This window comes from Eucyclogobius newberryi, unplaced genomic scaffold (genome assembly GCF_026437365.1).
Source record: "Eucyclogobius newberryi isolate DKJ021-1_F unplaced genomic scaffold, fEucNew1.0.hap1 SCAF_11, whole genome shotgun sequence".
Classification (NCBI taxonomy): Eukaryota; Metazoa; Chordata; class Actinopteri; order Gobiiformes; family Gobiidae; genus Eucyclogobius; species Eucyclogobius newberryi.
The window spans coordinates 1,886,869-1,914,834 of NW_027315735.1; the positions used below are offsets into that span (position 1 = coordinate 1,886,869).

Sequence of the window (27,966 nt, forward strand, 5' to 3'; positions counted from 1 at the left end):
GGCACTATTATGTTCTTGTATTTCACATATTTTTTATTATTATATTTTCCATGATTTTCCATTTATCCAGTTTCAACTCCTTAACGCTTCAACCGATTTCAACATGTTATACCTCATTACGATCGCTTTCGCAGTAGTACGTGTGATATTACTTTTGACATTTGAACAACTTGTACTTTCTGCAGAATTTTCAAAAGTATTAGTACTTTTTCCCCATTTTAAAATTAATTTGGGCATTATGAGCGTCTGCGTAATTCTTTAGACTTTATTCTTTAGAATTTTGTGATGGACGGAGCCAGTCGAGCGAGCGAGCGAGCGAGCGAGAGAGAGAGAGAGAGAGAGAGAGAGAGAGAGAGAGAGAGAGATGGGGGGAGAGGGAGAGACGCAGACACTCCAGCAATGGCTTCAGCCATTGCAGATTTTCTAGTTGTTGGATATTATCATATATTATTATTAAACGAGAACCGCAACTAAGCCCAGCGTTTTAGTGTGTGTAGCTCTACAAAGAGTCAAGGCTATTATTCATGATTAATGCCAAAGTAAAGGTGCATTAGAGGCTGTTTAAAGGGCAATGACAATACAAATAATGCATATTATGTGTACTATAATGTCTCATTTTCAAGAGGCACAGATATGGTTTAATCCAGACTTGGGCATTTGTGGTCTCAGGGGCCAGATGTGGCCCTCAACCTGTATCAATTCGGGCCCCCACAAACATTGTGTCCTTAATAAGGTTTACATGAAATGAATTTAATAATAGATTAAGTGGCCTATATTTAAAGTGCTTATAATTATAAGAATGTGTTACACCAATGATCACGGTCCAGCCCTCCGACACTTGCCTGGATTTGAATATGGCCCTGGGAGGAAAATAATTTCCCCTGGTTTAATCAGTTACCTTTGAGCGCACTGGGCACCTGCAGGGCCTCAGCTTTAGATCAGACTTTAGATGTGAACCCCTGTGCACCATTAGGAAGGTGGTAGTTAGTAGTAATACTTTTGGTAGTAGAAGTTGTGGTTGTAATAGTTGTAGTAGCTGTGGTTGGAGTAGTGTTTGTGGTAGTACAATTTGTTTTCTAATTAGTGTGCAATTAGTGTGTTTTTGTGTGCAATTAGTGTGTTTTTGTGTGCAATTAGTGTGTTTTTGTGTGCAGTTAGTGTGTTTTTGTGTGCAGTTAGTGTGTTTTTGGTGCAATTAGTGTGTTTTTGTGTGCAGTTAGTGTGTTTTTGTGTGTGTGTGTTTTACTATAGTCACAAAACACTTGAGTCACAATAAATATATGTCCAGTTGGTTCACAGATGAATGCTACAAACTGCAATCCCTGCACCACTTCCATCGACCAAAACATGAATAAATATAAGAAAGAAATGAAGAAAGAAATAAAGATGGAAAGAAATAATGACGTAGCCACACTCAATAAAAGCAAGTCTTCAAGAGCAAGAGCATTTGAAAGGCGATTTAGCTCTTGAGTACAACACACTAAAAAAGCAACACAAACACATTGATTAGTCATTTCTGCTACAAACGTTATCCTTGGAAGTTAGCTCATGAAATTCTATGCAGAGAATACAAATATATGTAATAGTAAAATGAAGGGAGAAAGAAAAACAGACATAAATCAAAAGACATCCCATAAATCAATAAAAACTGCAACACAACTGAACCCAAACAAATGTCCCACTTTGCCCACAGTCCGTCATATTTGTTCATTTATTTTCAAATTGAGTCTAAATGTAATTTTTTCCATTTGTTGAATGTCCATTATAATGTCCAGTCCTTGATTGTCGTATGGTGTGTTTTTTCGCTGGTGCTGGAGGATGCAGCCTTCAGTCTCATCCCCATTTCCTTACACTGTCCTGTCTAATAAAGGCCAACAAATCCGTAAATAAAGGGGAAAAGCAGGTGACAGCATCAAGCCAAATTACAGGTCATATCTGTGGAAAGGCGACCCTGCTTACATGAAGAATTTACGCTATAATGGTATTTATTCCAGAAATAAATTGAATAAATGCTGGATTAAAAACTCTGCCTGATTTTTACTCTCTTAGAAAAGCAAAAAACAAAAGTTCAAGTTATATTAAATTCAAAGTATTGCCATTAGCATGCTTAGATGCACAAACACATATGTCTCATGTCCTGGGGAAGGCCGGACTTTACTTTATTACATAAAGAAATCAGCTAGAGCCCCTTTAAGTTTAATGCCACACTGTGGAGTTTTCCAGGCACAGCACACACTTCTCCATGGAGACAACAGGAGGAAGACTAAATGCCATTTCATAAGTGATTGGAGGCTTGTAATTTACTCTTCGACAGCAGTGTTTAAAAGCCAAATGTATTTTATTGTTTTCAAATAATTATTATCCAAACTTGACACAATTCACTCAGAATAATTATCATTAATCATTTACTTTTTCACATGGAGATAACTGTAATTATGTGAAATGTCACTACAATTAGTGAATAAACATTAATGCTTTATGGCAGTCAATAACAATCCTGAGATGAAGTGGTTGTGGTTTAGCCTCTAACCCATAAGCCACGATGGATGTGCCCCCGCCAACATAAGACAAGGGCAGAAACACAGTAGATTAAGGCAGCAGCACTCCATTTATGTTTTGGCAAAGCTCATGCAAATGATGGCATCTCTCACCACCCTTTACAAATATCTCTTTCAAACAAGTGGCAAGCTAAAGGCACAGATGCTAGAACAATACTTTAAACTGCCTCTTTATCTTGTCTGTTTAAACAAATGTCTGCCACTATTGACAGAGAGTGTGTCGATGGGCCCGAAACAAGAGTGTGACTGGAGGCAGATTAACAATCACACGGCTCCATCTGTGTAAGCGCTCGGTGACAACAGCCAATGTCACTCACAAGGACGCGCCTCCAGATACAGCCAGGCGCCGACTCAGAACCAGCTTCCTGCTCAGGCCGGAGTGCAGGCACAATCAACAATTAACTGCTTTACTGTGATTTTAGAGGAGTCAGGCAAACAATTATGTCAATGGTTATTTGCATATTTAATTTGTGACAAGACTCAAGTTAATGCTGAAGCGTTCAATGCATTCTTGTGGCGTTTCAACATTCTTTTGGTCTCCGTGGGATTTCACATTCTTTAACTTAATTGTTAATGTCTACATTGGGATAACACACTCTAAAACCTGCACCTCCGTTTCCAATTACGTAAGTCCAACTTTGTATCTGTGACGCAACAATCCGGGGAAATTCAAAAAGGGTGATTTGAGACGAAAAACAATAAACAACAATATGATTTTATTTTAAACCGTATGTCTTTCTTTGCATTGGTCAGTTTTGTTTTATGTTAAAAAATGAAATGGTAAAAATATATTAAACATTACACATTAAAAACAACATCATGAAACACACAATACAACTCGGATGATGGCGTGAGAGTGAGTCATGTGAAGAAGATAAGTTTGTTAAGTTCGGGAGCAGGACCACGCCCCTTCCTGCGGCTACACTATTTCATCATCCAGATCACATACACCTGTGTTCATGATGTCGTGCCCCTCCCTCCCACCCGCTTTTAAACTGTTCTAATTATTCTAATTCATATCCTAGACGGGGGTATCGAGGCCCGGGAGCCTTCAGCCCTCATCGCCAGAAGCCCCAAAACGCCATCAACTTCTGTACATTTGTGTTGTTCATGTTTCTCCCCTGCCAATAAACACTTTGCATCGTAGCTGGGGTTGTGGTCCTTGCTAGTGAAGTGTAGGATCGTGTGAAGAGTCTGGCTGAAGGTTCTGCCCCCCGTGGTGACAGGACGAGCAGAGGGGACGGAGAGCTGGAGGAAAGAGGAAGAGCGGAAAGAGCCAGAGGAAGTGGAAAGAGCCAGAGGAAGTGGAGATGTGGAGCAGGTCAGAGATGTAGATGTAAACCAGGTTATGGAGGTGAGAAGAATTTGGTTAATCCTCTGTTTTATGAAGAGCAAAGTAGGTGATAAGACTGTGGACAAGTATGGCTGTGGCGTGAAGAGTGAGAGAAGGACGGAGACGAGATGATCGAGATGTTCAGGAGGTGAAAGTAAGCGGAACAAGTGATGCTATACGAGTGGAAAGAAAGAGTACTGTTGAGGATGACACCCGGATTCTTGACCTATGGGGAAGGAAGGACTGTGGAATCATTGGACATTGAGAGGGTTCCTACCAGGAGGAGATTAGAGGGGAACCAGGAATTGATGGAAGTGGTGCAGAGGCTTTGGAGGACGGGTAGAGCTGGGTGTCAACCGCCTAGCAGCTTCTAACATTGTTCCCTCATCAAAAACATACCAGGAGTTGAATTTAGTTACACGATTGTTTCATGAATCCTGTTTGCGAGGTCGTCTCGCTCTGAGCCTCAGAAAAACACTTCAAATTAGTCAAAAAATCCAAAGGTCTCCTGCTCGGTCTATAAAGAACTGCCAGACTGAGCATTTCTGCCATCAAATTGTGTTTGTTACATCTGTGCGATAATTCCCTCTGCTGCCATTAGTAGTAGTAGTAGTAGTAGTAGGTAGTAGTAGGTAGTAGTAAATAGTAGGTAGTAGTAAATAGTAGTAAGTAGTAGTAGTAAGTAGTAGTAGTAGGTCGTAGAAGGTAGTAGAAGGTAGTAGTAGGTAGTAGTAGGTAGTAGTAGGTAGTATTAAGTAGTAGTAAGTAGTAGTAAGTAGTAGGTAGTAGTAAATAGTAGGTAGTAGTAAATAGTAGTAAGTAGTAGTAGTAAGTAGTAGTAGTAGTAGTAGTAGGTAGTAGAAGGTAGTAGTAGGTAGTAGGTAGTAGTAAGTAGTAGTAAGTAGTAGTAACTAGTAGTAAGTAGTAGGTAGTAGTAAATAGTAGTAAGTAGTAGTAGTAAGTAGTAGTAGTAGGTCGTAGAAGGTAGTAGAAGGTAGTAGTAGGTAGTAGTAGGTAGTAGTAGGTAGTAGTAAGTAGTAGTAAGTAGTAGTAAGTAGTAGGTAGTAGTAAATAGTAGGTAGTAGTAAATAGTAGTAAGTAGTAGTAGTAAGTAGTAGTAGTAGGTCGTAGAAGGTAGTAGAAGGTAGTAGTAGGTAGTAGTAGGTAGTAGTAGGTAGTAGTAAGTAGTAGTAAGTAGTAGTAAGTAGTAGGTAGTAGTAAATAGTAGGTAGTAGTAAATAGTAGTAAGTAGTAGTAGTAAGTAGTAGTAGTAGTAGTAGTAGGTAGTAGAAGGTAGTAGTAGGTAGTAGGTAGTAGTAAGTAGTAGTAAGTAGTAGTAACTAGTAGTAAGTAGTAGGTAGTAGTAAATAGTAGTAAGTAGTAGTAGTAAGTAGTAGTAGGTAGTAGAAGGTAGTAGAAGGTAGTAGAAGGTAGTAGTAAGTAGTAGTAAGTAGTAGGTAGTAGTAAATAGTAGTAAGTAGTAGTAGTAAGTAGTAGTAGGTAGTAGAAGGTAGTAGAAGGTAGTGGTAAGTAGTAGTAAGTAGTAGGTAAATAGTAGTAAGTAGTAGTAGTAAGTAGTAGAAGGTAGTAGAAGGTAGTAGTAGGTAGTAGTAAGTAGTAGTAGTAAGTAGTAGTAGGTAGTAGAAGGTAGTAGTAGGTAGTAGAAGGTAGTAGTAAGTAGTAGTAGTAGTAGTAGTAGTAGTAGTAGTAGTAGTAGTAGTAGTAGTAGTAGTAGTAGTAGTATAGTAGCTATGTGTTAAAATATTAGCAGTAAACAACAGCTGGTGTAGTGTCCACGTAGTTGGAAGATCGTCACTGTCTTCTACATCATGTGCCGCACATGGCTTGATCTTACCATTGACTTGAAGAGTGTGGACTTGGTAGAGCCGGTCGTATCCATCAGCGTGACACGTGTAGTTCCCCATGTGGCTGGTGGTCACTTTGGTTATGTACAGCGAGCCATCATCTCCAAAATCCTATGGAAAAAAGATACAAATCACTTCAGTAAAATTCCTTTCTTAGACCAAAATGACACCATTTATTTTGTGCAAACAACATGCAAAAAAAAGAAAGCAGGCGATTCAAAGCAAAAACTAAAAAATGCGTACAGATGGCTGTTAAATTATAAGTGGTTGGAAAAAAAATCTCTACGAAAAAGAATTAGCTGGAAATGATCTGTTATTATGGAGAAATGACAACGTGCTGGACTCAAACCAAAACCAAAACGGCTCGTGTGCGGCGCCGAGGAACATTCACGATTCTCATGTTAAATGTGACAATGAGCCTTCATCATAGCACATGGCGGGCACATGGCCATGCTGCATTCCACTGACACGGCAACGCACGTCAACAAAAGCGGCAATTAGAAAGCCGTTCCCGTCAAGCCAAGAAAAATATCATTAATTCATGGTGTGCTGTGATTATTCGCCGAGTAAACACACAATAAATGGTGGCGGAAGGAAGAGGCGCCAGACCAAACAGAAATAAATTATTCAGTGGCATCAGACGGGCTAAACCCCCCAAGCTAATGATCGTAGTGTAGTGGAATCAATCTGGAAAAATACCTATAGATCGCACGGTTAAGGCGATAAGCTAGTCAGAGTTTTCGATTTTTGGACTGTCAATCCGGCTTACTGTTGGTACAACTCTTCCCCTTTTATTAAACAAGTCTGTGACACGGCAGGAGTGTAGAAGTCTAGCTCAAAGTTGGATTGTACAAGTATTAAAGGTGTGTAGCCCCTCGGCGGTAGCTTGTCACGAAATGGCAGGTCGGATTGAATGACTAAATGGTTCTGGTGAACACCTACGGAAGCCCTGCAGGGACAGGCTAATATCTAGGTGCAGTTTTGACAGGAATAGGTCAGGGTTTGCTGTTAGAATTTGAGACAACATGGAACTGATTAGTGTTTTAAAGCTTTTTTTGCAGCGCATAAAGTTTGTTCCACTACAAACGTTTCAGTTTGTTTTATTTTGAGTTAATTATTCTTTAAAACTACTTTATTCATGGTTTGGTCCAATTTTAGACCTGGTTTAGTCTCGATTTGTGATGGCTTTCTCATAAATGTAAAGGCGTGTGCATAGGGTTGCCAACTATCTCAACCCCAAATGAGGGACACTTTCTTCCAGGTGCACGCGCTGACCAATAATAATTACAGAAATGACAAGGTTTCATTAGCCATACCATAAACCTACTAATTTCAGTGTAATTTTGGCAAACCACTACTGTACTTGCTTGGATGTATTGTTCATGGGAATAGTGAAGACAATTATTAATTATTATTAAGTTTCTCTCAAATGTCATGTTAGCATTAGACTATAACCTTATGCTGCAGACACTGAACTGAACTGAACTGACGCTTTACCTTCTGTTTCCCTTTATGGATTTGAATAATACTTGATCTTGAGCTGGCGGTGGCATAAGAGCGCGAGGACAGGCCAGGTATTTTAATTCAATCGGATCAGCGCGCAGCAGCCGGAGTTCGGCTGCTGCGCGCTGATTGGCTGAGACGCACGTCTGTCACGGTAATTCCAGGAAGTGGACCTTCGAGAGGCGCGTGGTATGTATGCGTAGCCAATTATTGGCCGGCGAGGCTGTGATAGGAATATGGGACTGGAGCTGTCCCGACGGGACAAATCAAAACCACCCATAATTCGGGACGTCCCGGGCAATCCGGGACGGTTGGCGACCCTACGTGTGCATGATTAAGTGACAAGCAGAACGACAACAGCTCATTTTGGACCACTGAGGTCACAGAGAGCAAAAGATACTATTGTTGGATCAGAGAGGCCAACGAGGCCTGGAAACCACCAGACTGTACGTCGGGATGAGGGGGCATATCGAGTGTCTCATACCCGGGGTACAGTTCTGAAGAGGTCGGAGTAAAGGTCGTCTATAGCGCCAAAATCTGTTCTGATCAGCTGACCAGACAAGTCACTGAAACATCACCTGACACTTGAGTAAGGCAGCGGGGTGCAGCCGGGTGCAGCCGGGTGCAGCCGGGTGCAGCCGGGTGCAGCCGAAACATGTCAAGGTACACTACTACTAAAATACAGGTCTGACTAGAAATATCCTAGATTTATTCAAACCTGAAGACTTCATGTTAGGCCAAATTTAGACATAATTTAGGTCTGGTATAGTATAAATATATATAGATGTAAAGAAAGTATTATCATAGGTGATACCTGGTGTGATGATTGAGAAACACTGCTGTAGAACATTACAAGCAAATAATAAAATCTACATGAGACAAGGAGGTACATGAACTTCCATCTGAAATGTTACTGCTACTACTGGCTTTTTTCTAGTTTAAAAAAAATATAAGAACCAAAAAAAAAGAGAACAAAAACTGACCAAAGAGAGAAAAAAAACTAATTCAAATTACTTATTAGTGTTAAAGGTTGAAATCTGAGTCTTATTTCCTCGTGGCGTGGACGGCCGATTAGTCCTGCCACGTATCAATCACAAAACGCACCTGTCGCTCACCTGCAGCCGCGTGCGGCTCATCCCACGTTTCTGCGTGCCTAAGCGCATTGATCTATCATAATATAGTTCCCTCAGTGTACGGGGCCAAATGAAGACGGAGAAAGACAGTTGGAGCTGACTCAGAAGTGGACAGAAATCTACGGGAGACGAGAGATGTGATGTGATCCGTCGCGCTAATAAACAAACACACGTGTGTGTTGTATCAGTCCACACGGGGGAGTGGCATGTGCACGGGGGAGTGGCATGAGCACGGGGGAGTGGCATGCGCACGGGGGAGTGGCATGCGCACGGGGGAGTGGCATGTGCACGGGGGAGTGGCATGTGCACGGGGGAGTGGCATGCGCACGGGGGAGTGGCATGAGCACAGGGGAGTGGCATGAGCACGGGGGAGTGGCATGTGCACGGGGGAGTGGCATGTGCACGGGGGAGTGGCATGCGCACGGGGGAGTGGCATGAGCACAGGGGAGTGGCATGTGCACGGGGGAGTGGCATGCGCACGGGGGAGTGGCATGCGCACGGGGGAGTGGCATGAGCACTTCCGCCTGCGTTCTCAAATCGCCGAAAAATTGTCCATTGCGCCTTAAATTAAATACAAATTAAGGCATATTCAAATCAAAATTACGGTAACTTTAAGATTGATCAACTTGACTATTTTTCCATCATGCCGCCCAAGACAGATAGCAAAACAACAAAACAACTTCCAGTTAAACCTTGTCAACAATCTCTTTTGGAATGATGTTTGGAATGATAAGATTTGCATTTTTACACAACTATTTCCATACATTATTACTAAAACATACTACATTGCACTTTGATCCGTCATGTCTGCTGTTACACGTTCCATTTGATGACACTAGTTAGTCGAGTCCAAATGGCAGTGACGAGGCTGTTCCTCTGACAACAATAGCAGAGCCTTATGTCTTTATAATGGCTTTCACTGCTCTTTAGTAATGAATAGGCCTGTCAGACACTTTGCCTTCATTAGTGTTGCTCAAGGCTCAAGTAAAAGCAAAGTGCCAAAAGTCTGCATAGCTTTCACTTCACGTTCAAACTCCTACTTTAATGTGAGCTTTAATTTTTTACCATAATGTTCACAAAATGACACTAAAGGCCTCAGGATTGCTTGGTTTTAGATTGTATTGTTTGGAGGCCTACGCACAAAGGTGGGAAGTACTCAACTTATACAGCAGCACATTTTATTTGTTAATAAAGTTCTATGTCTTTGAGTAGTTTTCAGACCAAACACCGAACATAATTGACAGTTTTTTTGTTCCTTCCCACTCTGAGTAAATCTACAAGTGAAATCTTTATAATGACAATAAGACTTTATTTGAAAATGTGTGTTTCTTGAGTTTTTCTAGGCACTGGGAGTTGCTACAAATTAGTCTGGCTAGCCCCACATTCTGTTCGAATGCAGAAGGGTCTGGAGTCGAACAATAAAAAACTCCCCTAACTTGAGACAGTCCAAACACTGTTTATTCTCGTAACATTCAGAACAAAACATAAAATGTATTTTGTTCGAATGTATAGCTTTGGTTGTTGATCCTGCAGAAATTTGTGTTGTTTCTCACTTTTCTGTGATTTATTTCTCTCTTTTTACTCGTAATCTGCCATGTCTATTCAAACACAAATGGACCATGCGCTTCTCTGATTGGTTAATCCGCCTGCCAATCACAGCTATTGGAAATCGAGGTAAGAGGGCATTATGCCAGACCCAAACGTCTTTGTCAGAGGTGGAAATGAGCTTGAGCTACAACCTCCTGAGAAGATAAATGTATATTGTGCACTGTCTCAAATAAATACAAATAACAACTAAGCAGTAAAGTATTGTCAAAGTATGTGGCAAACAATTAAGCGTCCCTTGCCTTCCTTAAGAATTGGAAAAGGACTAGTCTTGATTTTGTGCTAAAAATGTAAAACTAAATACATTTGACCAGTGCAATATCCACAATAATGCAAGTAGTGGAGTGGTTGGCTGATGATGGACAGACTGGCACTGTGTCCTTGGACTCTTCCACATTTGGACGAGCGATTGCTGGTGGTTGGAGAGGCCATTGGCACACATTAAATCCATGTCTTGGTCAGTTACACCCAGGCCTGCTGTATAATGACTAATGAATGCATAACATGATTTAAAGTGACTGTATCATAGACAACACACATGGATCTTATCTTTGGAACATACTTCTGTCCAAACACAAACTGCGCCCACGACGAAGGACTGGACCGACGCCATAACTGACATACGGACAATGGGGAAAAAATATACATAAAGACTCAACTTAGCTTAGAAATGAAAACGTTTAACTGAACTTTCTTGGACTTTATGCACCTCAATGTATTTTCATATGAATTAACACCTAAGAAAATATGTCCTCCAAAGAGATCAGATCTAAACCAGGTCTGAAACTGAACTCTTCAGATCTAAACTAACAGTTACTATACAAGAACTAAACAAGATTCACCCCAAAGGAAAATGAAAATGTAGATCAGCTAATATTTGAACAGAACTCTGAGTATCACCAGAAGAATCTCGCATACCACAGTTTGAGAACAACTGATTTACTTTATAAACACAGGTTTTTAGAATGGAATGTCTGCAAAGACTGAAATATCCTCTCTACAGACAGATACAAATGTGGCTGTACCTGTAGTTTGGAACGTTCTGGAAGCATATGATTCTTGTGTGGTCAGGGCAAGCAGTGAGTGACCAGTAAAATTAAAAATGACATTGTGCCACAACTATATTTAAATTGAGTGGTGCTCGGACACAGAACCAGAGGCGTGTTAGCGGCTCACAACACGCCACTAATGACGCACAAACACACGCACAAACAACATGGATGATGTTCACCCAGGACTTCAAAGGTTAGGTATGGATTATAAAGTAGTTTGAATGAGCTTTTAGAACCAGAGCAGACAGCAGCTTCTTTTAGAGCTCTGCGTATCCCATGGATCTCTGCTCAAACCACTCTGAATAAACCTGTGGGAATCTTGGCTGCAGGTTTGGCCCTCACGGAGCATGTGCAGAGGAGTGAAGCAACAGCAGCGCCAAGTTTCAACAAACTGATTTAAAAACTATCTTTTAGAGTCTTTGTTTGTAGTTAAGACTGTTCATGTTTCTAATGATACAACATTAAGTTAGTTTAATAACAGAGCGCTAATTTGAGTCATGAATTGGTCTGTGATGTATTTATTTTTCTATTCAACACAAAATTGGATGTGGGAGTTTGGCTCAGTCGGACAGGTGTTTGCCCCTTCACCAGGCGGACTGGGGTTTGAAGCCCACCTTTGCATATTCATGTTTTATTTCACTTTTGTGTTATCCACTAAATATTGATGATGATAATGCTCCTGGAGTTGTATGTGAATTCTACTTTTGTGAACATATTTCGCAAATCTAATCACAAGAAACATTTTTAAAAATCTTTATTTTAATTTTTTTTACTTGTGTTGGATGGATTATAGGACTATGGTTAAGTAAAGAATACGTAACAGTGGCTGGAAAAACGCATTCCACGTATGGCAACAAAGGCATACAATTTAGCAACAATGCAGTAAAAGGACAACATGTTCATTATAATTGCCTATAATCAATTTGTTTGTGTTTTGATTGCAACACGGCTCAATCATGAATTTTTCTTTTTCCAATTTTAGTAATGCTTGTCTTGCAACATTGCAGAAATAAACAGTGAGTGTATACTATAAGCACAAAGATGCTCTGTGTATTTAAAAGCTAACCCAATGTCCCTCCCCCTTCTTTACATTATGGAATTTAGACTGACTTATAAACCACTGTTGAATTCAACCTGCACTTTATCATCTAAACCAAAGCCTTTGAAGTCCTTGGTGAACATATTCATCCATGTTGTTTGTCCGTGTGTTGGTGCGTCATTAGTGGCGTGTCATGAAGCGCTAACACGCCTCTGGTTCCGTGTCCGAGCGCGGCGGCCTGAGAGCAAATCGATGAGCCGGCCCCTGTAGCTCACAGCGTTTTGTGTCACCTACTCGTATGAAAAATGGATTGGGACGGAGAGGGAGAGATCCAAACGTGGGGCGATTTCAATACGAGGGCAAGGGCGGCTAAAGGTGGGCTCATACCCACCATGCTGTGGCTTTAAAGGGACTATAATTAATAAAGCTGTCAGCAACGGTGACCTCCACAGGACATTACAGGGCAGCGCGGGAAAATGACGAGGCAAGTCATAGGAGGTTTTAAACGTGTCTGCCCCGAGGGAGTTTGTGACAGGTTAAATAGTGCATACAATACAAAGACATTCAAAGTATCTTATGATGGGAAGGTCTTTTTTAAATAACAAAGCCAGTGGCATTAGTAAACCAAAATGTCAAACACGAGTAAACTATTGTTCAACATACGTCTTGACTGAGCAGACATACAAGTTAAGGGGTTTATTGGACTACAAAATTATACACACATTTATCACAAACATATACATTTGTAGAATTTAAACATGCCTGCCAGGGGCTTAAATTATGAAGTGACTTTATGTGTAAATATTTAAGACAATAAAGGAATATCTTATCTTAAGCTCTGAGTGTAATATTTGTAATTTAGTTGTGCCCTTTTCATAATGTTTGGAATAATTGGGTGAAATATTGTCAATTTCAACCGAAAGCGTTCTTAATGCCCCAGCCCATGTTGAGTAGGACATCAACCGCTCTGGCCACGCCCGTGATGCATGCATCTTACACTGGACACATATGGTTTCATCATGGAAGCAATCATGAGGTTTTACATGTTTAAAGGTCCTGTACCTGATCGTATTTTCTTCTGGTTCAGATAAACGCCTTTTGTATTTTGCAGTGTATTGCAAGTGTAGATGATTAAGGGAAGAAAAAAGTATGGAAACAACTGCATTAGACCTTCTCATATAGTTGTTTCTGTGTCAGAGAAACATGTTCCTGACTCATGGTTTGAATCAGGTACAGGCACTTTAAAGTTTTAATGAAACATACACCCAACATTTCTTGCAACAACTTCTTGGGCTTTGTTTCATGTTTTGGATGATGCATAGCCGTGAACATGTCATTCCATTTAGAGTGTTAGAAAACAACCTACCTGTGATGGAATCTGTTGGGAGAAAAGGAGAAGAGACAATGCATGTTTCACACCTTTGGAATAATTACATGAAATCTCCACACTGTTCACAGTTACCAGCACAGAAAAGTAAAGAAAAGTCTGTGTGCCCATGGAACATATGGAACATATGGAACAATGTGATAATAATGTATAAAAACACCTTTATTTTATTGCATTAATGTTTAGTTGTCAGCAAAAATGTGTATATTTTTAAACGTCTGCGTGTAATTCCGTCTCATGGTATGATGTCATCAATATGTTTCACATATTCAATATATTTTCAACATGTTTTGAAACTTTTCTTCAATTGCAACTTGACTGATTTTATTTACAACACGTATTATCCCATCAAATAAAGTCAAAACTAAAAGAAATCATAAAAACCCGTCACACTTTAAAAGAGTTTAGTGTCTCAAACACACGGCTCTTTTTGCAGCTGATTCCAGTTGTTGGGGCAATGAACCTTTCACCCGTCTCTGTTTGGACTTGGAACTGACACGAGAAAGTGGTTCTGGGATAAAGGCTAAAGCGGGGGTTTACTCTGTGACAAGTATCAAAGTGTTTTAAGCTCAGAAATAAGTTACTTTAAAAGTGTGACTGCCACCTCCTTGTCTCCTTTAAGACATGTTCTTAGAGTTCAACAGTTTGGCAGTAAACATATGATCTCTGTGGAGAAAAGCAGGCATAAGCTGTAAGCAACCTACATATGACTGAATGAGCTTTGTCATGTGACAGGACCGCCGGACTTTAGGCTTTTCGTGGCTTTTAAAGAGGTTCACAAACCTTTTTATGATGCGTCTCCCACAAGCAGATGCTTTGTGCTTTGAAAGTTGGAATAAAAGTTTTCTAAGATTACTGCTTTCAATTTTAAAGTGGATTAAAGTGAACTCTAAAGAGCCATTTTCTCTCCAAAGATGATAGCTAAAACTCTTAAAGCTAAAACTATGCTGTTTTATCAATCAATCATCTGATTGAACATTGTCCACATGGTGAATTGACTGGGTAAAATGAAAATATTGTCAATATTGTTTGCATTGGTTTGTAAATGTCTTGTGGATTTTTTTATCTCTGCCATTTGTAATCCCGCCTATAATGTGCTACATAATGGACAATTAATTACCCACTTCCTTCTCAGGACATCTGATTGGTCCTCCTGACTCAGCACAATAACATGTGTGATGATTGGTTGAACATTAGCTCTAAAACCCAGACTGGCTCAGTTAAAACTACGGCATAAACCAAACCATCCGGGTCTTCGAGGACTAAAGACCCATGAAGATAAGGGCACTGAGTGTGTCCCTTGACTTGAGCTAAGCTAGCTAAAATAAGCTAGGAGACAAAGATAAGCTAAGAGACTAAGACATTCCAGAGGAACCAAAGAAGCTAACTTGACTCTCTCCCATAAGTACGTCTTTGCTCATCAGTGTCATGTGAATTGGACTGAAACATACTCATGCTACTGCATCTTAGCATCAACTTTAACTCTAACACACAACTAAAGAGATCTAGAAAAAACATATCTATGTCTCCACCTGTTAACTCATTTCCCTATTTCATATTTGTCCGTTTAATTATTTTGTCATTGAATCATCATAAACCACAGATAAAATAACGTTAAAGTGTTCATTCAATTCCAAAAAAGGGTCAATGTCACGTTTACATTCTCACAAAGCTTGAGAATAACGAACGACTCATTCATTTGATATTTGATTTGAGAATTGGTAATTGCCAAAACTAGCTGGTGCCCCACATAACTCTTAAATTAAACGGATCCACAATCTCATTCTGTGTGGCATGTTTGAAATCCTGATCCAATTCTTTAATCAATATCAACTTTGAATGTCACTCTTTCATAAGTGGACTACAAGCTATCTATTAGCTAGCTATTAGCAGAACACACACTGTATAATACCAAAGTGCGTATAAGTCCTGCTCATAAGACAGTTCACAGAGGCATTTTTCAACCAGTTTGGCACCTCTCACTCTGTCTTTAATCCGCTGAACAAGGCTTGAAAAGTGACATTTCAACATGACAATGATGCAAGAGCCCACAACTGTAAACATCAGGGAATTTAGAGTGCGTCCATCCAACATGTCCGCCGACATGAACTGTACACACAAATGATCGAGTCTCAAACATTTTTAAAAACATTTGAAGTTTCTTTTTATGCAATGGTGCGAGCGAAGACTCCACCAGCCTCCCTGAAGAAAGTGATGTGTCTCTAATTAAGCTTGGCACCGTATTAGCGACGGAAAATTAGGCCGAAATGACTGGTTTTGAATGCCAGGTGAACGCCAAAACCCATTTGGCTCTCAGGGATAACAACGGTGATGGACTAGAGGCCCGGGAGCTCGAAATAAATGTGGATTAGTGCGGAGTTAGTGTGTTGCGGTGCTGTGGAGATGGGCCGGTGGTGGAGTTGCCAGCACAGCATGGGCTAAAAGCATTTTCTGACGAGGCCCAGGCCAGCGCTGGTGCTGATTTACTGTTCAGGGCTAATCCGGTGGCTACTGCAGCTATAAACGTGGGACTTTGTTAACTGTTCATAGAAAATAACAAGGGCAAACACGATAGAAGGTCAGACTCAAAGTAGTTTTAAAGTTAGGTTCCAGTACGAGAAATTTGTTTTTGACAAGTTGTAACAGCGAGCGATTGATTGCAAAAAACAGATAATATGTTTTGAAAATGTGTCCCATAGTTTATTTCTTTTTTGATGCCATCTTCTACACTGTTAATATAAAACAGTAATAAAAGTGCAGGAGCAGTTCATTACCAAGTAGTAAAAAGGTATTGAAGGAAAGGTTGGATATATTTTGGTACTGGGATCATATCATACCCGGTTCTAATAATACAAACTTATTAATATTTGATTTCTGACTAAAAAATGAAGCAAATGTTTTCACTTTCAGTACAAAACATAAGTCTTCCGAGAGTGCAGCCAAAATATACAACGTTATATCACGTCTTAGAATTTTTTTATATAACTATATAAATGAGATCTAAATAATAACTATGTACAGTATTGAAAACATGCAGATGTGACATAATACAGATAATAATGCTTAAATATTTACAAGTTTTAATAACAAGGTCTTGTCTTGGAAAAGGAATGTGTGGGTAATTCAACTCAATTTTATTCAAAAGACATGTTTTTTTCAAGATCTCCGGCGTGAAGGCTGCACTAGACCAGACAGCTGTAGTGTGAAATGGGGAGAGCTGGAACAGACACTCGTCAAATGGTCAAGGTCAGGAAGAAATTTTCATTTTGCTTGATTGACGCTTGTTTGATGAATCCTATTTACGAGGATGTCTCTCTCAGAGCCTCAAAAATCACTGTTTCAATTTTCCCACAAACTGAAGCCAAGAGCATTTCATTATAACTGTTGTTGTTGTTTGTCCTCCACAAAGTCATTTAAATTGCTGTCAGTCGATGGCCCACTGCTGATGGAGAGTAATGTTTGTATATTTTGGCGGCTCATGATTAGAAAAAGGTTCGGGTGTTCAAAAGCAAGTTTAAAAGTCACCAACAACACAAATAATGCCTCATATGTCCACTTAAAATATACTTTTTCTTTCGTTTTTCATAACATTCTAATCAATAAATTACAACTTCGAAATATGATTTATGTTTTCTAAATGTAAACAGCATATACTCAGAGTTAAAGGATCCATGGACAAACACAGTGCACTTACAAAAGAGGCAGGATTAGTCCCAGAAGAAAGGTAACCCGCTTTCCTCCAGACAAGCAGCGTGTAACTTTAGATCGTATTCTAAATCCAAACGACAGACTTAAACATAAGGTAAATCCAGGAGGAGCCAGGCTCATTAGTATGCGCGGAACCAACCAAAGCCCATTTCTCGCTCATTTCCATCTGCAATGTATCACAGAGCATTCGGGCGGCAGACGCTAACTACATTCTGATGGTTTATGCAACATGAGACGCAGAATGTAAATAAGACGCGTGAAATAAGACGGAGCAAAGGGATGAAACTGGCTGGAAATATCAATAAAAGATATACAAAACATGAAAGAGTCAAAAACAAGGCAGATGTAATTGAGCAGAGACTGGTCGGGTCAGCGCAGGGAGGAGTCCAGGCACGGACGCACATGGTTTAGATGTTTGACTTTTTTACACAGAGGAGAAATAATATCACTAAATTCAATGAACCATTCATGAGAGCGCTGGCCTATCAGACCATGTCAAGTCTTTGTTCTTTATCTGTGTTCGTTCTTCGTTCCCCGCGCCCTCTCCCCCGTGCCCGCTCCCCCGCGCCCGCTCCCCCGCGCCCGCTCCCCGGTGCCCGCTCCCCGGTGCCCGCTCCCCCGTGTCATCACCAGTGTGTCCGCTCCCCCGTGCCTGCTCCCCCGTGCCCGCTCCCCCGTGCCCACTCCCCTGTGCCCGCTCCCCCGTGCCCGCTCCCCCGTGTCATCACCAGTGTGTCCGCTCCCCCGTGCCTGCTCCCCCGTGCCCGCTCCCCCGTGCCCACTCCCCCGTGCCCGCTCCCCCATGCCCGCTCCCCCGTGTCATCACCAGTGTGTCCGCTCCCCCGCGCCCGGTCCCCCGTGCCCGCTCCCCCGTGTCATCACCAGTGTGCCCGCTCCCCCGTGCCCGCTCCCCCGTGCCCGCTCCCCCGTGCCCGCTCCCCCATGTCATCACCAGTGTGCCCTCTCCCCCGTGCCCGCTTCCCCGCGCCCGCTCCCCCGCGCCCGCTCCCCGGTGCCCGCTCCCCCGTGTCATCACCAGTGTGTCCGCTCCCCCGTGCCTGCTCCCCCGTGCCCGCTCCCCCGTGCCCACTCCCCTGTGCCCGCTCCCCCGTGCCCGCTCCCCCGTGTCATCACCAGTGTGTCCGCTCCCCCGTGCCTGCTCCCCCGTGCCCGCTCCCCCGTGCCCACTCCCCTGTGCCCGCTCCCCCATGCCCGCTCCCCCGTGTCATCACCAGTGTGTCCGCTCCCCCGCGCCCGGTCCCCCGTGCCCGCTCCCCCGTGTCATCACCAGTGTGCCCGCTCCCCCGTGCCCGCTCCCCCGTGCCCGCTCCCCCGTGCCCGCTCCCCCATGTCATCACCAGTGTGCCCGCTCCCCCGTGCCCGCTCCCCCGTGCCCGCTCCCCCGTGTCATCACCAGTGTGTCCGCTCCCCCGTGCCAGCTCCCCCGTGTCATCACCAGTGTGCCCGCTCCCCCGTGCCCGCTCCCCCGTGTCATCACCAGTGTGTCCGCTCCCCCGTGCCCGCTCCCCCGTGTCATCACCAGTGTGTCCGCTCCCCCGTGCCCGCTCCCCCGTGCCCGCTCCCCCGTGTCATCACCAGTGTGTCCGCTCCCCAGTGTCTGCTCCCCCGTGCCCGCTCCCCCGTGCCCACTCCCCTGTGCCCGCTCCCCTGTGCCCGCTCCCCCATGCCCGCTCCCCCGTGCCCGCTCCCCGTGTCATCACCAGTGTGTCCGCTCCCCCGCGCCCGCTCCCCCGTGTCATCACTAGTGTGCCCGCTCCCCCGTGCCCGCTCCCCCGTGTCCGCTCCCCCGTGTCATCACCAGTGTGTCCGCTCCCCCGCGCCCGGTCCCCCGTGCCCGCTCCCCCGTGTCATCACCAGTGTGCCCGCTCCCCCGTGCCCGCTCCCCCGTGCCCGCTCCCCCGTGCCCGCTCCCCCATGTCATCACCAGTGTGCCCGCTCCCCCGTGCCCGCTCCCCCGTGCCCGCTCCCCCGTGTCATCACCAGTGTGTCCGCTCCCCCGTGCCCGCTCCCCCGTGTCATCACCAGTGTGCCCGCTCCCCCGTGCCCGCTCCCCCGTGTCATCACCAGTGTGTCCGCTCCCCCGTGCCCGCTCCCCCGTGTCATCACCAGTGTGTCCGCTCCCCCGTGCCCGCTCCCCCGTGCCCGCTCCCCCGTGTCATCACCAGTGTGTCCGCTCCCCAGTGTCTGCTCCCCCGTGCCCGCTCCCCCGTGCCCACTCCCCTGTGCCCGCTCCCCTGTGCCCGCTCCCCCATGCCCGCTCCCCCGTGCCCGCTCCCCGTGTCATCACCAGTGTGTCCGCTCCCCCGCGCCCGCTCCCCCGTGTCATCACTAGTGTGCCCGCTCCCCCGTGCCCGCTCCCCCGTGTCCGCTCCCCCGTGTCATCACCAGTGTGTCCGCTCCCCCGTGCCTGCTCCCCCGTGCCCGCTCCCCCGTGTCATCACCAGTGTGTCCGCTCCCAGTGTCTGCTCCCCCGTGCCCGCTCCCCCGTGCCCACTCCCCTGTGCCCGCTCCCCCATGCCCGCTCCCCCGTGTCATCACCAGTGTCTCCGCTCCCCCGCGCCCGGTCCCCCGTGCCCGCTCCCCCGTGTCATCACCAGTGTGCCCGCTCCCCCGTGCCCGCTCCCCCGTGCCCGCTCCCCCGTGTCATCACCAGTGTGCCTGCTCCCCCGTGCCCGCTCCCCCGTGCCCGCTCCCCCGTGTCATCACCAGTGTGTCCGCTCCCCCGTGCCCGCTCCCCCGTGTCATCACCAGTGTGCCCGCTCCCCCGTGCCCGCTCCCCCGTGTCATCACCAGTGTGTCCGCTCCCCCGTGCCCGCTCCCCCGTGCCCGCTCCCCCGTGTCATCACCAGTGTGTCCGCTCCCCAGTGTCTGCTCCCCCGTGCCCGCTCCCCCGTGCCCACTCCCCCGTGCCCGCTCCCCCATGCCCGCTCCCCCGTGCCCGCTCCCCGTGTCATCACCAGTGTGTCCGCTCCCCCGCGCCCGCTCCCCCGTGTCATCACTAGTGTGCCCGCTGCCCCGTGCCCGCTCCCCCGTGTCCGCTCCCCGTGTCATCACCAGTGTGTCCGCTCCCCCGTGCCTGCTCCCCCGTGCCCGCTCCCCCGTGTCATCACCAGTGTGTCCGCTCCCCAGTGTCTGCACCCCCGTGCCCGCTCCCCCGTGCCCACTCCCCTGTGCCCGCTCCCCCATGCCCGCTCCCCCGTGTCATCACCAGTGTGCCCGCTCCCCCGTGCCCGCTCCCCCGTGTCATCACCAGTGTGTCCGCTCCCCCGTGCCCGCTCCCCCGTGTCATCACCAGTGTGTCCGCTCCCCCGTGCCCGCTCCCCCGTGCCCGCTCCCCCGTGTCATCACCAGTGTGTCCGCTCCCCAGTGTCTGCTCCCCCGTGCCCGCTCCCCCGTGCCCACTCCCCTGTGCCCGCTCCCCCGTGCCCGCTCCCCCGTGTCATCACCAGTGTGTCCGCTCCCCCGTGCCTGCTCCCCCGTGCCCGCTCCCCCGTGCCCACTCCCCTGTGCCCGCTCCCCCATGCCCGCTCCCCTGTGTCATCACCAGTGTGTCCGCTCCCCCGCGCCCGGTCCCCCGTGCCCGCTCCCCCGTGTCATCACCAGTGTGCCCGCTCCCCCGTGCCCGCTCCCCCGTGCCCGCTCCCCCGTGCCCGCTCCCCCATGTCATCACCAGTGTGCCCGCTCCCCCGTGCCCGCTCCCCCGTGCCTGCTCCCCCGTGTCATCACCAGTGTGTCCGCTCCCCCGTGCCCGCTCCCCCGTGTCATCACCAGTGTGCCCGCTCCCCCGTGCCCGCTCCCCCGTGTCATCACCAGTGTGTCCGCTCCCCCGTGCCCGCTCCCCCGTGTCATCACCAGTGTGTCCGCTCCCCCGTGCCCGCTCCCCCGTGCCCGCTCCCCCGTGTCATCACCAGTGTGTCCGCTCCCCAGTGTCTGCTCCCCCGTGCCCGCTCCCCCGTGCCCACTCCCCTGTGCCCGCTCCCCCGTGCCCGCCCCCCCATGCCCGCTCCCCCGTGCCCGCTCCCCGTGTCATCACCAGTGTGTCCGCTCCCCCGCGCCCGCTCCCCCGTGTCATCACTAGTGTGCCCGCTCCCCCGTGCCCGCTCCCCCGTGTCCGCTCCCCCGTGTCATCACCAGTGTGTCCGCTCCCCCGTGCCTGCTCCCCCGTGCCCGCTCCCCCGTGTCATCACCAGTGTGTCCGCTCCCCAGTGTCTGCTCCCCCGTGCCCGCTCCCCCGTGCCCACTCCCCTGTGCCCGCTCCCCCATGCCCGCTCCCCCGTGTCATCACCAGTGTGTCCGCTCCCCCGCGCCCGGTCCCCCGTGCCCGCTCCCCCGTGTCATCACCAGTGTGCCCGCTCCCCCGTGCCCGCTCCCCCGTGCCCGCTCCCCCGTGTCATCACCAGTGTGCCCGCTCCCCCGTGCCCGCTCCCCCGTGCCCCCTCCCCCGTGTCATCACCAGTGTGTCCGCTCCCCCGCGCCCGGTCCCCCGTGCCCGCTCCCCCGTGTCATCACCAGTGTGCCCGCTCCCCCGTGCCTGCTCCCCCGTGCCCGCTCCCCCGTGCCCGCTCCCCCGTGTCATCACCAGTGTGCCCGCTCCCCCGTGCCCGCTCCCCCGTGCCCGCTCCCCCGTGTCATCACCAGTGTGTCCGCTCCCCCGTGCCCGCTCCCCCGTGTCATCACCAGTGTGCCCGCTCCCCCGTGCCCGCTCCCCCGTGTCATCACCAGTGTGTCCGCTCCCCCGTGCCCGCTCCCCCGTGCCCGCTCCCCCGTGTCATCACCAGTGTGTCCGCTCCCCAGTGTCTGCTCCCCCGTGCCCGCTCCCCCGTGGCCACTCCCCTGTGCCCGCTCCCCCGTGCCCGCTCCCCCATGCCCGCTCCCCCGTGCCCGCTCCCCGTGTCATCACTAGTGTGCCCGCTCCCCCGCGCCCGCTCCCCCGTGTCCGCTCCCCCGTGTCATCACCAGTGTGTCCGCTCCCCCGTGCCTGCTCCCCCGTGCCCGCTCCCCCGTGTCATCACCAGTGTGTCCGCTCCCCAGTGTCTGCTCCCCCGTGCCCGCTCCCCCGTGCCCACTCCCCTGTGCCCGCTCCCCCATGCCCGCTCCCCCGTGTCATCACCAGTGTGCCCGCTCCCCCGTGCCCGCTCCCCCGTGTCATCACCAGTGTGTCCGCTCCCCCGTGCCCGCTCCCCCGTGTCATCACCAGTGTGTCCGCTCCCCCGTGCCCGCTCCCCCGTGCCCGCTCCCCCGTGTCATCACCAGTGTGTCCGCTCCCCAGTGTCTGCTCCCCCGTGCCCGCTCCCCCGTGCCCACTCCCCTGTGCCCGCTCCCCCGTGTCATCACCAGTGTGTCCGCTCCCCCGTGCCTGCTCCCCCGTGCCCGCTCCCCCGTGCCCACTCCCCTGTGCCCGCTCCCCCATGCCCGCTCCCCCGTGTCATCACCAGTGTGTCCGCTCCCCCGCGCCCGGTCCCCCGTGCCCGCTCCCCCGTGTCATCACCAGTGTGCCCGCTCCCCCGTGCCCGCTCCCCCGTGCCCGCTCCCCCGTGCCCGCTCCCCCATGTCATCACCAGTGTGCCCGCTCCCCCGTGCCCGCTCCCCCGTGCCCGCTCCCCCGTGTCATCACCAGTGTGTCCGCTCCCCCGTGCCCGCTCCCCCGTGTCATCACCAGTGTGCCCGCTCCCCCGTGCCCGCTCCCCCGTGTCATCACCAGTGTGTCCGCTCCCCCGTGCCCGCTCCCCCGTGTCATCACCAGTGTGTCCGCTCCCCCGTGCCCGCTCCCCCGTGCCCGCTCCCCCGTGTCATCACCAGTGTGTCCGCTCCCCAGTGTCTGCTCCCCCGTGCCCGCTCCCCCGTGCCCACTCCCCTGTGCCCGCTCCCCCGTGCCCGCCCCCCCATGCCCGCTCCCCCGTGCCCGCTCCCCGTGTCATCACCAGTGTGTCCGCTCCCCCGCGCCCGCTCCCCCGTGTCATCACTAGTGTGCCCGCTCCCCCGTGCACGCTCCCCCGTGTCCGCTCCCCCGTGTCATCACCAGTGTGTCCGCTCCCCCGTGCCTGCTCCCCCGTGCCCGCTCCCCCGTGTCATCACCAGTGTGTCCGCTCCCCAGTGTCTGCTCCACCGTGCCCGCTCACCCGTGCCCACTCCCCTGTGCACGCACCCCCATGCCCGCTCCCCCGTGTCATCACCAGTGTGTCCGCTCCCCCGCGCCCGGTCCCCCGTGCCCGCTCCCCCGTGTTATCACCAGTGTGCCCGCTCCCCCGTGCCCGCTCCCCCGTGCCCGCTCCCCCGTGTCATCACCAGTGTTCCCGCTCCCCCGTGCCCGCTCCCGCGTGCCCGCTCCCCCGTGTCATCACCAGTGTGTCCGCTCCCCCGTGTCCGCTCCCCCGTGTCATCACCAGTGTGCCCGCTCCCCCGTGCCCGCTCCCCCGTGTCATCACCAGTGTGTCCGCTCCCCCGTGCCCGCTCCCCCGTGCCCGCTCCCCCGTGTCATCACCAGCGTGTCCGCTCCCCAGTGTCTGCTCCCCCGTGCCCGCTCCCCCGTGCCCACTCCCCTGTGCCCGCTCCCCCGTGCCCGCTCCCCCATGCCCGCTCCCCCGTGCCCGCTCCCCGTGTCATCACCAGTGTGTCCGCTCCCCCGCGCCCGCTCCCCCGTGTCATCACTAGTGTGCCCGCTCCCCCGTGCCCGCTCCCCCGTGTCCGCTCCCCTGTGTCATCACCAGTGTGTCCGCTCCCCCGTGCCTGCTCCCCCGTGCCCGCTCCCCCGTGTCATCACCAGTGTGTCCGCTCCCCAGTGTCTGCTCCCCCGTGCCCGCTCCCCCGTGCCCACTCCCCTGTGCCCGCTCCCCCATGCCCGCTCCCCCGTGTCATCACCAGTGTGCCCGCTCCCCCGTGCCCGCTCCCCCGTGTCATCACCAGTGTGTCCGCTCCCCCGTGCCCGCTCCCCCGTGTCATCACCAGTGTGTCCGCTCCCCCGTGCCCGCTCCCCCGTGCCCGCTCCCCCGTGTCATCACCAGTGTGTCCGCTCCCCAGTGTCTGCTCCCCCGTGCCCGCTCCCCCGTGCCCACTCCCCTGTGCCCGCTCCCCCATGCCCGCTCCCCCGTGTCATCACCAGTGTGTCCGCTCCCCCGCGCCCGGTCCCCCGTGCCCGCTCCCCCGTGTCATCACTAGTGTGCCCGCTCCCCCGTGTCCGCTCCCCCGTGTCATCACCAGTGTGTCCGCTCCCCCGTGTCCGCTCCCCCGTGTCATCACCAGTGTGTCCGCTCCCCCGTGCCCGCTCCCCCGTGCCCGCTCCCCCGTGTCATCACCAGTGTGTCCGCTCCCCAGTGTCTGCTCCCCCGTGCCCGCTCCCCCGTGCCCACTCCCCTGTGCCCGCTCCCCCGTGCCCGCTCCCCCATGCCCGCTCCCCCGTGCCCGCTCCCCGTGTCATCACCAGTGTGTCCGCTCCCCCGCGCCCGCTCCCCCGTGTCATCACTAGTGTGCCCGCTCCCCCGTGCCCGCTCCCCCGTGTCCGCTCCCCCGTGTCATCACCAGTGTGTCCGCTCCCCCGTGCCTGCTCCCCCGTGCCCGCTCCCCCGTGTCATCACCAGTGTGTCCGCTCCCCAGTGTCTGCTCCCCCGTGCCCGCTCCCCCGTGCCCACTCCCCTGTGCCCGATCCCCCATGCCCGCTCCCCCGTGTCATCACCAGTGTGTCCGCTCCCCCGCGCCCGGTCCCCCGTGCCCGCTCCCCCGTGTCATCACTAGTGTGCCCGCTCCCCCGTGTCCGCTCCCCCGTGTCATCACCAGTGTGTCCGCTCCCCCGTGTCCGCTCCCCCGTGTCTTCACCAGTGTGTCCGCTCCCCCGTGCCTGCTCCCCCGTGCCCGCTCCCTCGTGTCATCACCAGTGTGTCCGCTCCCCAGTGTCTGCTCCCCCGTGCCCGCTCCCCCGTGCCCACTCCCCTGTGCCCGCTCCCCCATGCCCGCTCCCCCGTGTCATCACCAGTGTGTCCGCTCCCCCGCGCCCGGTCCCCCGTGCCCGCTCCCCCGTGTCATCACTAGTGTGCCCGTTCCCCCGTGCCCGCTCCCCCGTGTCCGCTCCCCCGTGCCATCACCAGTGTGTCCGCTCCCCCGTGCCCGCTCCCCCGTGCCCACTCCCCCGTGCCCACTCCCCTGTGCCCGCTCCCCCATGCCCGCTCCCCCGTGTCATCACCAGTGTGTCCGCTCCCCCGCGCCCGGTCCCCCGTGCCCGCTCCCCCGTGTCATCACTAGTGTGCCCGCTCCCCCGTGCCCGCTCCCCCGTGTCCGCTCCCCCGTGTCATCACCAGTGTGTCCGCTCCCCCGTGCCCGCTCCCCCGTGCCCGCTCCCCCGTGCCTGCTCCCCCGTGCCCGCCCCCCGCGCCCGCTCCACCGTGTCATCACCAGTGTGTCTGCTCCCCCGTGCCCGCTCCCCCGTGCCCACTCCCCCGTGCCCACTCCCCCGTGCCCGCTCCCCCGTGCCTGCTCCCCCGTGCCCGCCCCCCCGCGCCCGCTCCACCGTGTCATCACCAGTGTGTCCGCTCCCCCGTGCTCCCCTCTACCCCTTTGTCCATCCGTTTATTTAATCTCAAAATTTTCCCTTCTTTCAGGGTTCTGTGTCCGTCTGTGACTCGTGGCATTAGCCAAATTCAGACAAATTTTTGGACAAAACTGTGACTTAAAACCAGTTCAGCCGCTTTAAGACTTTAAGACTTTAATACTTTAATACTTTAATACAGAGTCTTCATTTGTGCAGATGTTGGAGCCGATGCACAATGCGGAAGGTGATGTATGTATGCAGTATTCATCTTTATGCACAATTTGTTACTACTGTAAAAGCATTAGGCAAACATAAAAGTGAACAGATAAACTGTTCATTTGCCAATAGGATCTCGTATCTGCAGGTTTGAGTTTAATCATTTTCAATGTAAGTCTAAATTTACAACACAATCTATTATCAGAACCCGCACAAAATGATGTCCAGGACACGATGATGTCCAGGACACGATGATGTCCAGGACACGATGATGTCCAGGACACGATGATGTCTAGGACACGATGATGTCCAGGACACGATGATGTCCAGGACACGATGATGTCTAGGACACGATGATGTCCAGGACACGATGATGTCTAGGACACGATGATGTCCAGGACACGATGATGTCCAGGACACGATGATGTCTAGGACACGATGATGTCTAGGACACGATGATGTCCAGGACACGATGATGTCTAGGACACAATGATGTCCAGGACACAATGGTGTCTAGGACACAATGATGTCTAGGACACAATGATGTCCAGGACACAATGATGTCCAGGACACAATGATGTCTAGGACACAATGATGTCCAGGACACAATGATGTCCAGGACACAATGATGTCCAGGACACAATGATGTCCAGGACACAATGATGTACTGAATTCCGTCTCGATTCTCCTCACCTCGTGAGTCAGTATTTTCTGTAATACTGACAGAGATATGCCTGTCAACACTTATGTAAACATTTTGAATACAGTTTTTGTTAACACCTGACACAGTTGCCATGGAAACAGAGTGATGGGTGTTACAGCCCTGTTTGGGTCGGGACACTGAACTCCGCTGTGTGGCTGCAGGCGATATCGGCACATAAAACACAAGCTTGCTCCACTCAGCCTGCTAACAGAGTCCATCAAACCGGAGTCTATCGAGGACCGAGAGACACAGGAAACAAACAGCAGTTACATCACAGCAGATTGGAAGGATTGACCTGCTAAAGCCTTGTACTTTTGAGTCTTTGTATCGTCGATCCACCATCCAGCCAGAGACATCACGTGGGCTGCAGTGATACTGTTGGTTGCGTGGTTGTTTATGTGCTGCTTGGAAGGAGAATGGACGAGTGAAATGATGGGCCATAAGGGCGTTATTTATCTTTGTAGCTCCGAATGCTAATAAAAGCAGCCAACATACAGTTATGTCATGCGACTTATTTGTAATCACCATCATTTTGACGTTACCGTATGCTGTTTCCCATCTCTTCTGTTAAAATAACACATGCAATTGAAATGAAAAGGGTTGAGACTTCAAGAAGAGCAAAGTTATGGGCTTTGATCCTTATCTACAGCAGCGAGTCACTGACAACACTTGAAACAGCCACAACAAACTTTTGTGGACTTTTATATCTGTTCTTCCTCGTCGACACTCGCAAGACTTTGTGTCTGATCATTAAACATAACACCAGGACAGTTGAAAATGAGGCTTGTTAAAACTGTCTGCTAGTAGGCTAATGTTATGCAATAAGGCGTAAATTAGCATTAGCCAGCTGCTAACTATCTGAAACAAACTGGTCCACTGGTGTCCCATGACCACATTAACACATTTCTGGTGACAAACAGGGTCTTTAGGGATGTTACAGAAGAGGAATCCTTTGTTTTTAGACTTTTTGTTGAAACAGCCCACAGTGCAACATGCGACTTTCATCCTCTAGATGGCAGTAGCACGAGTGCGTTGCGTCACTTCCGACCCGTGGATACTCAATGTTTTTCATACTATAAGCAGTGGTGTGGAAAATAACAATGAATTTTACTCAATTGGGTGTAATGTTGTTTCAAAGTCATATTACTAGAGTAGAAGTACAAAGTAGTGGCCCAAGAAATGACTCAAGTAGGATCTGAATCTCCTCAGTAACTGATGTTTTCATAACCTGTGCCGAGGCTCTGAGAATCTCCTCTGCTGTCCATAAGTCCATAAATAATCTCTGGTTCAGTTTATTTCTGCTGTCTAATCACGATCAGTAGAAC

General features: G+C 50.2%; 1 protein-coding gene across 1 annotated transcript in view; it reads right to left on the bottom strand.

The window, feature by feature from the left end:
- fstl5 (follistatin-like 5) overlaps positions 1 to 27,966 on the bottom strand; it is a 359,931-nt gene that overhangs the window by 91,637 nt on the left and 240,328 nt on the right. Inside the window, exon 8 of the mRNA XM_072434789.1 lies at positions 5,747 to 5,867. Within this exon, the coding sequence (XP_072290890.1) occupies positions 5,747 to 5,867 (121 nt within the window). The remainder of the gene's footprint in view (positions 1 to 5,746; positions 5,868 to 27,966) is intronic.